We start from the raw sequence: 13706 nt of genomic DNA on the forward strand, positions 1-13706 counted from the left end.
AACCAAAAAGTATGCAGACGTTAAATTAAGTATTAAAGCGGGGAAGGCGGATTATGAGTGTTTTTTGTCTTTCAAAAAAGTTCTTTAACATTGTAGTTAAGCTGCGTCTGTGTGTATTGTGTACGCGTATGCGCGCGAATCTGTATGCGACCAAATAAATTAACTACTTTAGTGGGCAAACACAGCAACCGGATATTGTAGGGCAGGGTCTGGGAAAAAGGGAGGAACCCAGAGGTGCAAATAGGTCGAGCCCGCCTCCACCAGTGCGCAGCCTGCCCAGGCGGGGGCGGGCGGCAGGAGGAGCAACGGGCCCCACCCACGGAAACGAGTCCTTACCGGGAGGCCAACCGGCCTCTCCTTGCAAATAGAGTGCGGGGGCTGTGGGCGGAGCCACGCCTGAAAGGATCCCGGGGCACCGATTGGCTGACGCAGAGATGGGGCGGGCTCTAAGGCTGGCCCAGCCTCGCGGAGGGGAGGGACCTGCGCGCGAATCTCCTGGAGAGGAAGGAACCCGGCGCTAAGCGCGCTTTGAAACGTAAAAGTCTACAGCACCCTGGGCCCTAGAGGCGGAGCCGGAAGCTCTACGGTTTCAGCTCTGAGCCCCTCTGTTTTCGAAGGGGTAGCCCTCTTCCTCTAGCCCGGGGCTGCCTCCCCTCCTCCCCCTTCACCCGGAGGCCGAAGCCCCCAGCCTGGCCTGGCGGTGCTGCGGCAGCTCCCAGACCCGGAAGAAGCATTAACTCGTCTCCGCCATGGAGCCCACCGCGCCGTCCCTCACCGAGGAGGACTTGACAGAAGTGAAGAAGGACGTGAGTAGCATAACCTGGTCCAGATGCCGCCGAGGGCCGGGGGTCGAGGGGGGGGCAGGGGCAGGCTGCGGCTCGGCGGGCAAGGAAAGCGGAAACCCGGAGTGGGAGTCCGAGTCGGAAAAGAGCCTGCGGGTCAGAGAAGCGGAAGGTCCAGACACCGCAGGACTGCTGGGAGCCCTACATCCGAGGGCCTTGGTGGAAGTGATCCCCCGTGACCTGTTAATCTACGTTTTAAATCGCTAAAAGCAGGGCTTGGGTTTCTGAAACCTTGTCCAGTGGAGCGTTTCTTCGCAGTCAGCTGTTTGCCCACTCTTCACTCTTCCTCTCGTGTTTTTTTTTACCCCCGCTGTACTTTGGAGCTGCGTTGTTGGGAATCGACTGCCCAGGTTCATCCTTGAGTCAGACTCCTTAGGCCGTTGGCTCAACCTGGAGCAAAGTCAGTTAAAGGATCCCAAAGCAAATATGTGAAACTCTTTTATAAAGGGGGTTGGGGGAAGCTCAACAGCTGAAAGCACAACCTGGAATTCCCCTAGTAGGCAAACGCCCACATATTTAAATTGAGGGGGGGGCGGTGTAGTCGAAAATTAATATACAGGTAAATGCTGAAAATACTCAGTACCTAAATTAGTCTCTTTTGCTTGGATGTTGCAGAACTGCACACATCTTAATACTTATTTGCAGAGAATGACTTTGTTAAGGTATTTCTTGTTCTCTTTTGCTTTTAATTGTTTTGCCATGTGAGACCTATAGGAGTACCACTAAAATACTTTACATAATTTCAAATTAAAAACAGAAACTCAAAAAAAAAAAAAAACCTGCCAAAACAGAAACTCAACAGAAAATGAGTTCTGGTTTAACACTGCAGTAGGTATACAGAATCATCTTTGTGAACTGGACAAAACAGCTTTTTAAACGTTAATCTACCTTAAATTCTTCCCCTTTCCCTCCCTTGAAAGGTTTATTACACTGAATTCGCAATTACAATTGGTATGACTCATCAGTAGAAGGAAACTGGCTATGACTGGGATTTGTGCCTTAGGTTCCTCATTCAGATATTTAATGGAGCACTTACTGTATGGATAAAGTACTGTTCTTGGGCCTGGAAAGAAAAGAAAAAAAAGGACAGTCAGGCCTCTGCTTTACATTCTATTTGAGATAAGACTGGGACATTGATAACTACTGTACAATACCTGAATGTTTTATATAAAATTTGTGCCAGTAAAAACAGGAATGTCAAGAACTAAGCCTTCAGTGTTCCAGGTTTTTTTGTCACACACTTTGCAGTGTTTCCATTTAATCTTTACAGCAGCCTCTGAGGGAAATAATTATCGTCCCCAATTTACAGCTGATTAAAAAAAAAAAAAGGGTTGTGAGAGGTTAGGAGTGGGCATAAATATAAAACCTGTACACAATCACAGATATGAGGAGTGTCTCCCAGGTCTTTATTCATTTTTTTCCTATCAGTTCATTGATACTATCCATCTCCATGATTTCAATTTATATCTATATCAGAAATTCATAACCTTGAGGAATCATGAATGGGTTTCGGGAAGTCTATTAAAAAAAAAAGTATGTGCATATTTCTTTCTTAGAAATTTTTTTCATGCTATTTTCAAAACGGTTGATGACTTCAGAAGGTTTTAAAATTATCATACACAGGGGTGCCTGGATGGCTCAGTTGGTTAAACATCCGACTTTGGCTCAGGTCATGATCTCATAGTTTGTGAGTTCCAGCCCCACGTCGGGATCCATGCTGACAGCTCAGAGCCTGGAGCCTGCTTCAGATTCTGTCTCTCTCTCTGTGTCTCGATAATAAACATTTAAAAATTAAAAAAAATAAAATTATCATACACATATTTGGACTTCCTTATCTGTCAGCTTTAGGTGCTTATTTCCAAATATCTGCTGGAAATCCACTTCTTTTTTCTGCACACTCAAAAACTGAACTTTTTATTATCCCTTCCCCAAAGCTGCTTGCTGTCCCTGCTGTATTCTCTGTCTTGATGGATAGTGTACCACCACCCATCCTCCTGGAAAATCCCACTTTTTCACTGTGCTCCTTCCATCCCCACCTCCTGCCCCCATCTAGTTCTTTATCTCATCTTTTTGGTTGAATTTAGTTCTGTTTCATAAATATGGATTACATGCTGCTGTGAAGCAGGCGTGATTCTAACAATTCAAAAGTTAAAAACTAAGACACAGTCCTAATTTGAAAAGCTTGATTTCTTGGAAGGAGGGAGACAGACATAAAACGATAATCTCCAATTACAGGATAAGTTCAATGTATTTTACATTCATCTATAACACTACTTGACATTCTGATAAGTGCAAGATATACAGAGTTGAACAAAACATACCTGGTTTTTGCCTGCTTCAAACATACAGGTCGTCAGGGTTGAAAACTAATAAATATATGATTACAAAGTAAGCTAAGTACTATGAAGTAGACAGGTGTTGAGACAATAGCAGGGAATCTACTTGCAATAGGATGGTCAGGGAAGATTAGATTTAAATTGGCTGCTGAAGAATATGACAGAACTGGGGGAATAATTCTATTCTAGGCAGAATAGAATTTGCAAAAGACCTAAAGCAAGCAAGACCTTGATGACTTGGGGAAATTGGAAGAAGGCAGAAGGCAGCAGGTGCCCTGAGGTGAAGTTAGAAAGGTGGGCTAGAGCTAGATCATAAAGGGTCTTAGAGACGGTAATAAAGTGTTAGGATTTTTTCCCCAAGTATAGTAGGGACCTATTGAAGAATTGTATTTTTAGTCTCCTTGCATATTGTATGAACTGAGGAGAGCAGAAGTGAGAAGAGGAAAACCAGTGCGGAGATTCTTAGAATTTATATAGTTGAGAACTAATGGGTGATTTGGATCAGGGTGAAAGCAGGGGAAATGGATGGAAGAAGGGAATTCCAGATGGATTTTTGAAGTAGAAATGATATCACTTGGTGATAGATTTAGTTGAGAAAGAGAGTGGAATTAGATTGGTAAGTGAAAATGTCAAATCAGTTATTAGACCTACAAGTCTGAAGATCAGAAAGGAGATCTGAGCTAGAACTATAAATGTGGGATTGAATGAGTTCACCTAGGAAGTTGAGAGCTGGAAGGGAAAAGGGAGATCATAGGGGAGTTTTACAAAGTGAAAGGTTACAGCCACAGAGATGAGAATGAAGCCAGGAGAGTGTGGTATTCCTCTAAAACAAGAAAAGAGTAGTTTAAGGAGGGAGTGGTCAACTATGTCCACTCTATTGAGAAGTAAGATGAAGACTGGCAAGTATCAGATTTGACAGGAGGTTACTGTAGCTGAGAAGAGTAGTGAGACAGAGTGGAAATGAATTGTGGAGTCCTGCTATATAGAAAAGTGAAATATATGCACAGGATGCTACAAGGACAGAGGAGAGGGGTGCCTAACTCCGTCTAGGGAGTTTAAGCAAAGCTTCCCAAAGGAGATGCCCACTGTGCTCAATCTTAAAGGATAAATGCAGACTTTGGGTATGAGAGGAGAAAACAAGACAAAGGTAAAAACACAATGAACTGTAGAGTGATAAACAGCAATTTTAGGTAGAATATGATGTACCAGGACATATGGAGGTGGTGATAGATTAAGCTGGAGAGGTAGGCAGGATCCATACTATGAATTGCCCTGTCTGCCATTATCAAACAGCTATTACTTATTGAGTACTTACTGTGTATCGGGAACTGTGTCAAGCCTTCATATTCACTTAGTCCTTCTGAAGGTATCACTATTTTTTCAGTAAGGAACCCAAAGCTTAGAGGGGTTAAATAACTTACCCCAGCTCTTACAGGAGTATATGGCAGATTTAAGATCCGAACTGAAGTTGGCCTGATCCAGAGCCAAACTCGACCTCTCCACTGTTCTGCCATAGTTGAGGAACTTCATCTTTTAAGTTGGTGGAACACACTATTTTAAATTTTTACAAAATTCACTGACAGTATTTCAATATTAGTAAAATTCATATGGTACTTTTTTTCTTGAAAAACTGGAAGATCTAATAGATGTGTGAAGGAGACACTTGAGCGGGAGGAAAGAACTAGGAAGTACAGCTAGGTGTCTATTCTTAATAGTCCATGCAGCATATGATAAAGACCTGAACTAAGGCAATGCTTATAATAGAGATGAAGTGAAGGGGCAGACTCAATAAAAATAAGGAGTAAATTGGCAGGACTTGGTGGATGGGTGATCAGAAACAGCAAGTGAGTGAAAGACAGGAAGTCAAGGATGAGTTGTAGGTTTATTGTATGATTGGATGGGTGGTGGTATTCCCAAATTAGTTAAGAATATCAGAGGAGGAGCACCTAGCTGGTTCACTTGATTAAACATCAGACTCTTGATCTCAGCTCAGGTCTTGATCTCAGGGTTGTCAGTTCAAGCCCCGCTTTACAGTCCACACTGGGAGTGGAGCCTACTTAAAAAACAAAAAAAGAATATCAGAGAAAAGGGACAGGCAGAGGTAATAAATTTGGTTTGGGACATGTTGAATTTGAAGTACCTTTGGAGGGGCGCCTGGGTGGCTCAGTCAGTTAAGCGTCCGACTTCAGCTCAGGTCATGATCTCATGGGTGGTGGGTTCGAGCCCCGCGTCCGGCTCTGTGCTGACAGCTCAGAGCCTGGAGCCTGTTTCAGATTCTGTGTCTCCCTCTCTCTCTGCCTGTCCCCCACTCGCGCTCTGTCTCCCTCCGTCTCAAAAATAAATAAACATTAAAAAAAATTTTTTTTTTAAAAATGAAGTACCTTTGGAATGTCCAAGTACCTTTGGAAAGTCTTGATTGCATATACAAATTTGGGAATGATCAGCATCTAAGTGGTAAAAATGACAGCAGATGGAGTTTTTCAAGTTCAGCTTTTTTAAAAAAATTTTTTTAAATGTTTTTATTTATTTTTGAGACAGAGAGAGGCAGAGCATGAGCAGGGAAGGGGCAGAGAGAGAGGGAGACACGGAATCCGAAGCAGGCTCCAGGCTCTGAGCTGTCCTCACAGAGCCCGATGCGGGGCTCGAACTCACAAACTGCGAGATCATGACCTGAGCTGAAGTCGGACGCTCAACCGACTGAGCCACCCAGGGGCCCCTTTAATTTATTTTTTTTAAGTTTGTTTGAGAGACGATGCGGACACCAGTGGGGGAGGGGCAGAGAGAGAGGAAGGGAATCCCAAGCAGGCTCCACTCTGACAGCACAACTGTGATAGTGCAGCTTTATCTCTTGGATCATGAGCTCAGACCTGAGCCGAAATCAAGAGTCAGTCACTTAACCAACTGAGCCACCCACGTGCCCCTCGAGGAGTTCAGCTTTTAAATCTATTGTCTCCATCCCCACAGCTTAAATTCATACACTCAACATAGCTTATGTAAAATATGGCAGCAATCTTCTTATGGGTCTCCCAATTTTTGCTCCCCCCAACCCCCAGTCCTCTGCAGAAGTTTTTTTATTGCTTCTGATTTATAAACCTTTGATGACTCTTTTGGCTACAGGGAGATGTATTTTCCTCAACATGTTATAACAGTTCTTCCCTAATCCAACCTGTTTTCCTTTCCAGCTTCATTTCTCACCACCCTCACATGCACCCCTCATCCCAACTACCCTAGTCTTGTTAGTGTTTCCCTCTGTGCACCTTCATGCTACAAGTATAGCCTCTGTAAACTTCCCAGGTCTAGAGGTACAGTTAGTTGCTTACTCTGTGCTTCCCCAGTACTTGTGGGTTTTTTGTTTTGTTTTTTTCTTTTTAATTCTGGGTCTTTTCACATTGTTTTATAATTACTGGCTTGAGTTTGTTATGTATTCTCCCAACTAGACGATGTGCCCTTTGCATGCAGGATCCAAGCCTTGTTCATCTTTGTATGCTCAGCACATAGCATAGTAGGTATCTAGATATACGAAATGTTTGTTGTGTGAATACATAAATGAATGTGGGAATTCAGTGGCCTGAGAACTATAGGAACCCTTCACCTAGCTTGCTTTCCTGCCACCATGTACTAGGTAGGGTATTTCTAAGATCTTCCATTCCCTGTAGCTCATCATGATACCTGTGAGTCCATTTAGTCATCACTGTCTTCATCACTAACATTTATTGACCACTTACTATTTACCAGGTACCTTTCTAAGTATTTTACATATATTTATTTCTCATAATATTCTGATGAGGAAACTGAGGCACTGGGGAGTTAACTTACCCAAGATCACATATCTAGTAAATGAAGGAGCTAGAGTATAGTCAGCAGAATCAAATTATTAATGCTATTTATTGGGACCCACATCAGTTTTCTGCTAATTAAATTTCCTGAGGCACTTCTCAGATCTAGGTCTGTTTTCTGTGATTTCCTTTTCATTTCTTTAATTCCTTCCAACATTCACTATTTCTTTAGCGTTTGCCTCCCCACCCCCACCCCTTCTGCTTTCCTTCTCCCAACTGACTCACTGAGTTAGTCTTTCCAACTGACTCCAAAGATAGATACATTATGGGTCCTTTTAGTGCAGGGTTTCTGTTGTTATAATTATTATTGTTACTGTTATTTTGTTTTACTCTAGGAAAATTATGAGACCTCACTAAGCTCTCCTCTTTGGTCCTGACTAATCTCGGATTCCTTGTTAAATGGTAACTAAAATGTATGGAAGCCTCTGCTCTCATCTGTACCCCTGAAGGTGGAGGCGCGCAGCAGACCTCCCTACTTCCACGACCCAGGCCCTCTAGATTCACCCCCTCCTGATAATAACCTGGTCTCGGTGTGTAGGTGTGAAGATGTGATTAAAGCAGCATAGAAACTGAGCAATGTTTAGTCTAGGACCTACTTCTGTCCACTTGGCCGTTTGTCTTAATAACATAGATCTTAGTAGGCCTGAGCTTCTTGACTTCAGTACGTTTTCTCCCACCAGTTAAGATTCTAATAATAGTCACCTAATAATCAGTCACCTATGTGATTTCCTCTGGTGTTTAAAAAAAAACAAAAACACTGAAGCATGGTTTGTATCTTTTAGGCTTTAGAAAATTTACGTGTATACCTGTGTGAGAAAATCATAGCTGAGAGACATTTTGATCATCTACGTGCAAAAAAAATACTCAGTAGAGAAGACACTGAAGAAATTTCTTGCCGAACATCAAGTAGAAAAAGGGCTGGAAAATTACTAGACTACTTACAAGAAAACCCCAAAGGACTAGATACGCTGGTTGAATCAATTCGGCGAGAAAAAACACAGAACTTCCTGATTCAGAAGATTACAGATGAAGTGCTGAAACTTAGAAATATAAAACTAGAACATCTGAAAGGTAAACTATTTTAAGTGGCCAAGAATTCATTTAAATGTGACAATGCTTTCATTTATTTTTCATGTTTATTGATTTTTAAAATTTTATTTATTTTTGCTATTTATTTACTTTTGAAAGAGAGAGAATGTGAGTGAGCGAGGGGCAGAGAGAGAGGGAGAAAGCGAGAATCCCATGAGGTGCAGTTAGAAAGTGGAAGAGAGAGCATAGGGCCCGGAGCAGGGCTTGAGCTCACCTGGTGCAGGGCTCGAACTCATAAACTGTAAGACCATGACCTGAGCTGAAGTCAGATGCTTAACCAACTGAGCTACCCAGGTGCCCCTGACAGTGCTTTTAAAAGTAAAATACAGAGGGGCGCCTGGGTGGCGCAGTCGGTTAAGCGGCCGACTTCAGCCAGGTCACGATCTCGCGGCCCGTGAGTTCGAGCCCCGCGTCAGGCTCTGGGCTGATGGCTCGGAGCCTGGAGCCTGTTTCCGATTCTGTGTCTCCCTCTCTCTCTGCCCCTCCCCCGTTCATGCTCTGTCTCTCTCTGTCCCAAAAATAAATAAAAAACGTTGAAAAAAAAATTAAAAAAAAAAAAATTAAAATACAGAGGTTCCAGGCTGGCTCAGTCAGTAGAGCACGTGACTCTTAATTTCAGAGATGTGAGTTCAAGCCCCACATTGGGTGTGGAGCCTACTTAAAATTTTTATTTTTTTTTATTTTTTTTAATTTTTTTTTGGGACAGAGAGAGACAGAGCATGAACGGGGGAGGGGCAGAGAGAGAGGGAGACACAGAATCGGAAGCAGGCTCCAGGCTCCGAGCCATCAGCCCAGAGCCTGACGCGGGGCTCGAACCCACGGACCGCGAGATCGTGACCTGGCTGAAGTCGGACGCTTAACCAACTGCGCCACCCAGGCGCCCCTAAAATTTAAAAAAAAAAAATTTTTTTTTTTTTTTTAAAAATACAAAACAAAAAACCCAGAAATGATCATTTTGTTTTTATTCAAAAAGTTTCAGCTTCAGAATTACATTTGATTTACATTGTTTTTACCTTTTATCATGTCATTTCACTGGAAAAGTGGACGACTATCACTCAGTGTTCTGAGTGTAATGAAATCTGTGTTCTAACTGTAATGAAATCCCAGTATACGCAGCAGTTGGTTTCTGAAGTCAGCAGAATGTCAGTTCAATCTATTCAAAAATAACCGCTGAAAATGCACATCACACACGAAGAACAATATATAGACGAAGTATTTTTATAGTAAGGCCAACTCTGATAGTTCTTGTTCCACCTGCTGATCACAGAATGAAGTGGGCGGCATGTTGATAAGAATCATGTTATAGAAGTTATCCGTAACTTTAAATACTAGAGTCACAGTCTGGCAAGACGGGAGGGGTGTGGGAATGGAGGTTGATTAACGGCTTAGCAAATTTCACCGCCCACGTCTCACCCTCACCCCCGAGTACACCCTGACCAATTGGAATACTTCATAGAATTGCCCGCACTGTTTAAATCCTCCTCTCCCCACAAACCCCATCTCTTTCTCTCTCTCTCTCCCCTTCTCTCTCTCCCCTTCTCTCTCTCCCCTTCTCTCTCTCCCCTTCTCTCTCTCTCTCTCTCTCTCTCTCTCTCTCTGCCTTTCTGCAGAGCACTTGAGATAAATGTGCATGTGATATAGCTCTACTCCAGCTGTTCTAGGCACTGGGGATACAGTAATGAGTAATTTAGGACTCTGCTCTTAAGAAACTCACAGTCTGTTAAGTCCGTACTGGGACACACTGGAAGTCTTCGCTCCTGAGCACATTTAAGAAGATCATTTAGGGGCGCCTGGGTGGCTCAGGCAGTTGAGTGTCTGACTTCGGCTCAGGTCATGATCTCATAGTCTGTGAGGTCGAGCCCTGCATTGGACTCACTGCTGTTGGCACAGAGCCTGCTTTGGATCCTCTGTCCCTCTCTCTCTCTGCCTCTCTCTGCCTCTCTCTCTCTCTCTCTCTCTCTCTCTCAAAAATAAATAAACATTAAAAAAGAGAAAGAAAGAAAAGAAAATTGTTTATATAGCATGGAACAGAAATGCTGAATGTATTGTGAAGCTGAAAAGCTAGTGGGGGAAAAAATGACATGAATGTACTTTATAGACTTTGCAGATTTTCCATAAAATTTGTCAACTCAGGATGTTCTGTGCCTATAGACAGGTTAAATATTTGCTAAGCCGAACAGATAAAATTTGTTTGTGTTCATTCTTTCACCCTGAGGCTAATTGATACCTATACCCATTGGATATGGTAAAATTCTTTGATCAGAAGAGCCACTATCGTTTAAACTCTAAGGTTGGGAACCAGAACATTATTTAATGTGAAGAGACCTGGATTCTAGTTCTCACTTTCCCATGAAGTAGTTCTAGAATGCTGGGCATGACTTCACTCTTTGAGGCCTCTATTTTCTCGTCTCTGATAGTGAGAAGCTATCCCAGGGGACCTCTAAAATTCCTTCTACTTCTAACACCCTATGACTCAGGAATCTATAATTGGTATTAACTCATAGAATTTTAGCATATGCCCTGTTTACAGTTTGTTTCTTACTGCGTTTGTGCCAGAATGCTGAAGAATACTAGTTGTGAAAGCTATTTCTTACTTTATGAAAAATTTTAGGGGCTACATAATTTTTTCCAGGTCATTCAGTAGTTAAGTATATGAGTACACAAATTAAATGTGATTTACAGCATGTCATTTAGCTTCTTTGAGATGACTTCCTTATCTAGGAAATAAAAAATAATGGTGTACTTCATGGTTGTTGGGAAAAGCAAATGAAACATGAAACGGATTATGACAGAATTTATAAACTGCTATTTAAATTTTTGGTTGTGTGGTAACCAGCTTGTGATCTTTCAAAACTTACAAGATGGCTGTGGGGTGGAGTTTCTTTTGTATGTTTGTTTTGTTTTGTTTTAGTGACTTTTTCATTTACATCTGAATAATTTTATTGTAGGACTGAAATGTAGCAGCTGTGAGCCTTTTCCAGATGGCGCCACAAACAACTTCTATAGAACAAATTCAGATGAGAGTAATTTCTCTGAAAAACTGAGAGCATCCACTGTCATATACCATCCAGAAGGAGAATCCAGCACAGCCCCCTTTTTTTCTACGGAGTCTTCCTTGAATTTGCCTGTTCTAGAAGTGGGCAGAACTGACAATCCCACCTTCTCTTCAACTACGCTTCCCAGACCTGGGGACCCTGGGGCCCCCCCTTTGCCGCCGGAGCTGCAGTTAGAAGGAGGAGGAACTTGTGGAAACTCTAGTGAGATGTTTCTTCCCTTACGATCACGTGCTCTTTCGCGTCAGTGACTGAGATTACAGCCTTCTAATTTTTTTTTAATGACAAAAAATATTTGAAAGGATATGAATCTTTTTATAGAATTGCTATAATGACTTAACATTTGATATGCGTCTTTTAAAATGCAATGGAAGCATACTTTGTAAATAGAGTCTTTTAGAATAAAAGAAGCGTACTTTTAGATAGCTAAAGAAAATCATGTTGATCATGTAATTTTCAGTGTTTTCTGTCCTTTCCATTTTTGAGGTATCTTGAGTGTGTTCACATTTTTTATGTTTTAAGACTAACAGAGAACATTGCTCTATTTGAGAGTAGAGTCTCAGGCTGGGAATAATGTCTCAGTGCAGTTGTGCTAGAAATTTTCGAGGTCTAATAGTCCTTTCTAATTCTTCAGCAGTAAATTTTCAGATTAAGCTATTTCTGGATGGAATAAAACCGATCACTGACAGGAAAACTGCCAAGTGTACTGAAAAGAATCTCTTTCCCAGTCAGTTGGTCTTAGGGACACTTACAGAGTCCCCTTTTTTTTTTTTTAATTTTTTTATTTTATTTTTGAGAGGGAGAGACAGAGCACCAGCAGGAGAGGGGCAGAGAGAGAGGGAGACACAGAATCAGAAGCAGGCTCCAGGCTCCGAGCTGTCAGCAGAGAGCTCGCCATTGGGCTCGAACTCACAAACCCGTGAGATCACAACCTGAGCCGAAGTCAGATGCTCAAATGACTGAGCCACCCAGGCACCCCACAGAGTCCCCTTCTAATGTGGGATGACATCAGAGAGAAATGTTGAGGTTGGAGCCACCGAAGATCTCAATTTGCCAAAATACATTTCTTACTCACCTTACTAATAGTACCTTCTTAGGATTTTCACAGTCTTTGCTTATCATTTTAATTCCTACACAAAAATCTTGACAAAAGCCTGCTATTGCATATAATTTGATGAGATTTAAAAACATTTTTCTGTGCTTTTCATTCGCTTTTAATGAAGACCACTGTACAAGTTGAAATAACTAGGACAAAGTGTGTGTGTAAGTGTGTGTGTGTGTGTGTGTGTGTGTGTGTGTGTGACAGTTCTGTCTTTAATATTGTTTGGAACAAGTGGCCATTAGCCTGATCTGTCTTTTTGTTACATAACAAAGTTTGACTAATTTTACACCTTTATAAATTTTATGCTGTCACTATTTTTATTTAAATTATAATTCTATTTTCCTGGTTATATGTCTCATATATTTCCATTACTTTCAAAAAGCAGAGATGGAATATGCTATTAACAATAAAAGGTTTTAATTTGTAGTGCTGTTGTTTTGGAAGTTTCAAGTATTTCATTAGGAAATAAATACCTAAAATACTTTTTTATGTATGCCAATTTTTATACACACATTACTTCAGGTTGTGAGATCAAGTTGCATTTCTGGATAGACCAATGAATTTATCAGTCATGAAGAAGATTGGCATATTGGCTTTAAAATTTTTTTCAAGCCTGGATGATTTTTGTAGTGTAACATTTTCTAAGGATTATAGGGAAACATCTCACCTTCAGCAAGGCATAAGAAAATAGTAACATTACATTTGAAGAAATCTCTTTAAAAAGCAGAAGCAGACTTTTCATTCATTAATGAAAATAAAAATTTGATATGTGGTTACTTTTTAAAATTTGAATAGAATTTACTCAGATCGAAAAAATTTGGATACGCTGTATCACCTACATTTATGGTTTATAACACTGAGTTTTCTTTCAGACTGTTAACTATACAGATAATAAAATTAATGTTTTAACAAACTTAGCCTTTTGGGCTTTCTGAATCCTGTGATGTCAATTTTCTTTCCGTCAGACACTGAAAACCACCTATTGCCAAAAATGTATAAATTAGAATGACAGATTGACAGGTTGATGAATGCAGCAATGACAAAGTTACTTTTTACAGATACCATATTATCACTTCATACAAAGACAACAATTCTGAGCTCACTTTTTAATTTGTTTTTTAATTAGTAGCCTTTTTTAGAGTGGTTTTAGATTTATAGAAAAATTGAGCAGAAAGCACATAATTCCCATATACCCCATCTTCCTCTGTTTTCCATTTTCACATCTTGCATTAGTGTGGTATATTCATTAGAATTGATGAACTAGTTTTAAGACATTATTAATAGCTCACGTTAGGATTCACCCTGTGCTGTACAGTTCTATAGGCTTTGACAAACGCATAAAGTCATGTATCCGCCAGGATAATATCAGACTAGATTGTTTCACTGTCCTAAACATTTCCTGTGTTCCACTTACTCCTCTCTTCCTCTTCGCCCCCCCTTCCAACCCT

At 41.2% G+C, this 13706-nt stretch overlaps 1 protein-coding gene across 1 annotated transcript; it reads left to right on the forward strand.

Moving 5' to 3' along the window:
• Positions 1-482: 482 nt before the first annotated feature.
• Positions 483-13175, forward strand: BCL10 (BCL10 immune signaling adaptor). The gene is made up of 3 exons (XM_019414014.2): positions 483-806; positions 7797-8085; positions 11052-13175. The coding sequence occupies exons 1-3, from the start codon at positions 750-752 to the stop codon at positions 11405-11407; spliced, it is 702 nt and encodes a 233-aa protein (XP_019269559.1). The 5' UTR covers positions 483-749; the 3' UTR covers positions 11408-13175.
• The last annotated feature ends 531 nt before the right edge of the window (positions 13176-13706 follow it).

The sequence above is a fragment of the Panthera pardus genome, unplaced genomic scaffold (assembly GCF_024362965.1).
Source record: "Panthera pardus isolate Hobbes unplaced genomic scaffold, ASM2436296v1 HiC_scaffold_11, whole genome shotgun sequence".
Taxonomy (NCBI): domain Eukaryota; kingdom Metazoa; phylum Chordata; class Mammalia; order Carnivora; family Felidae; genus Panthera; species Panthera pardus.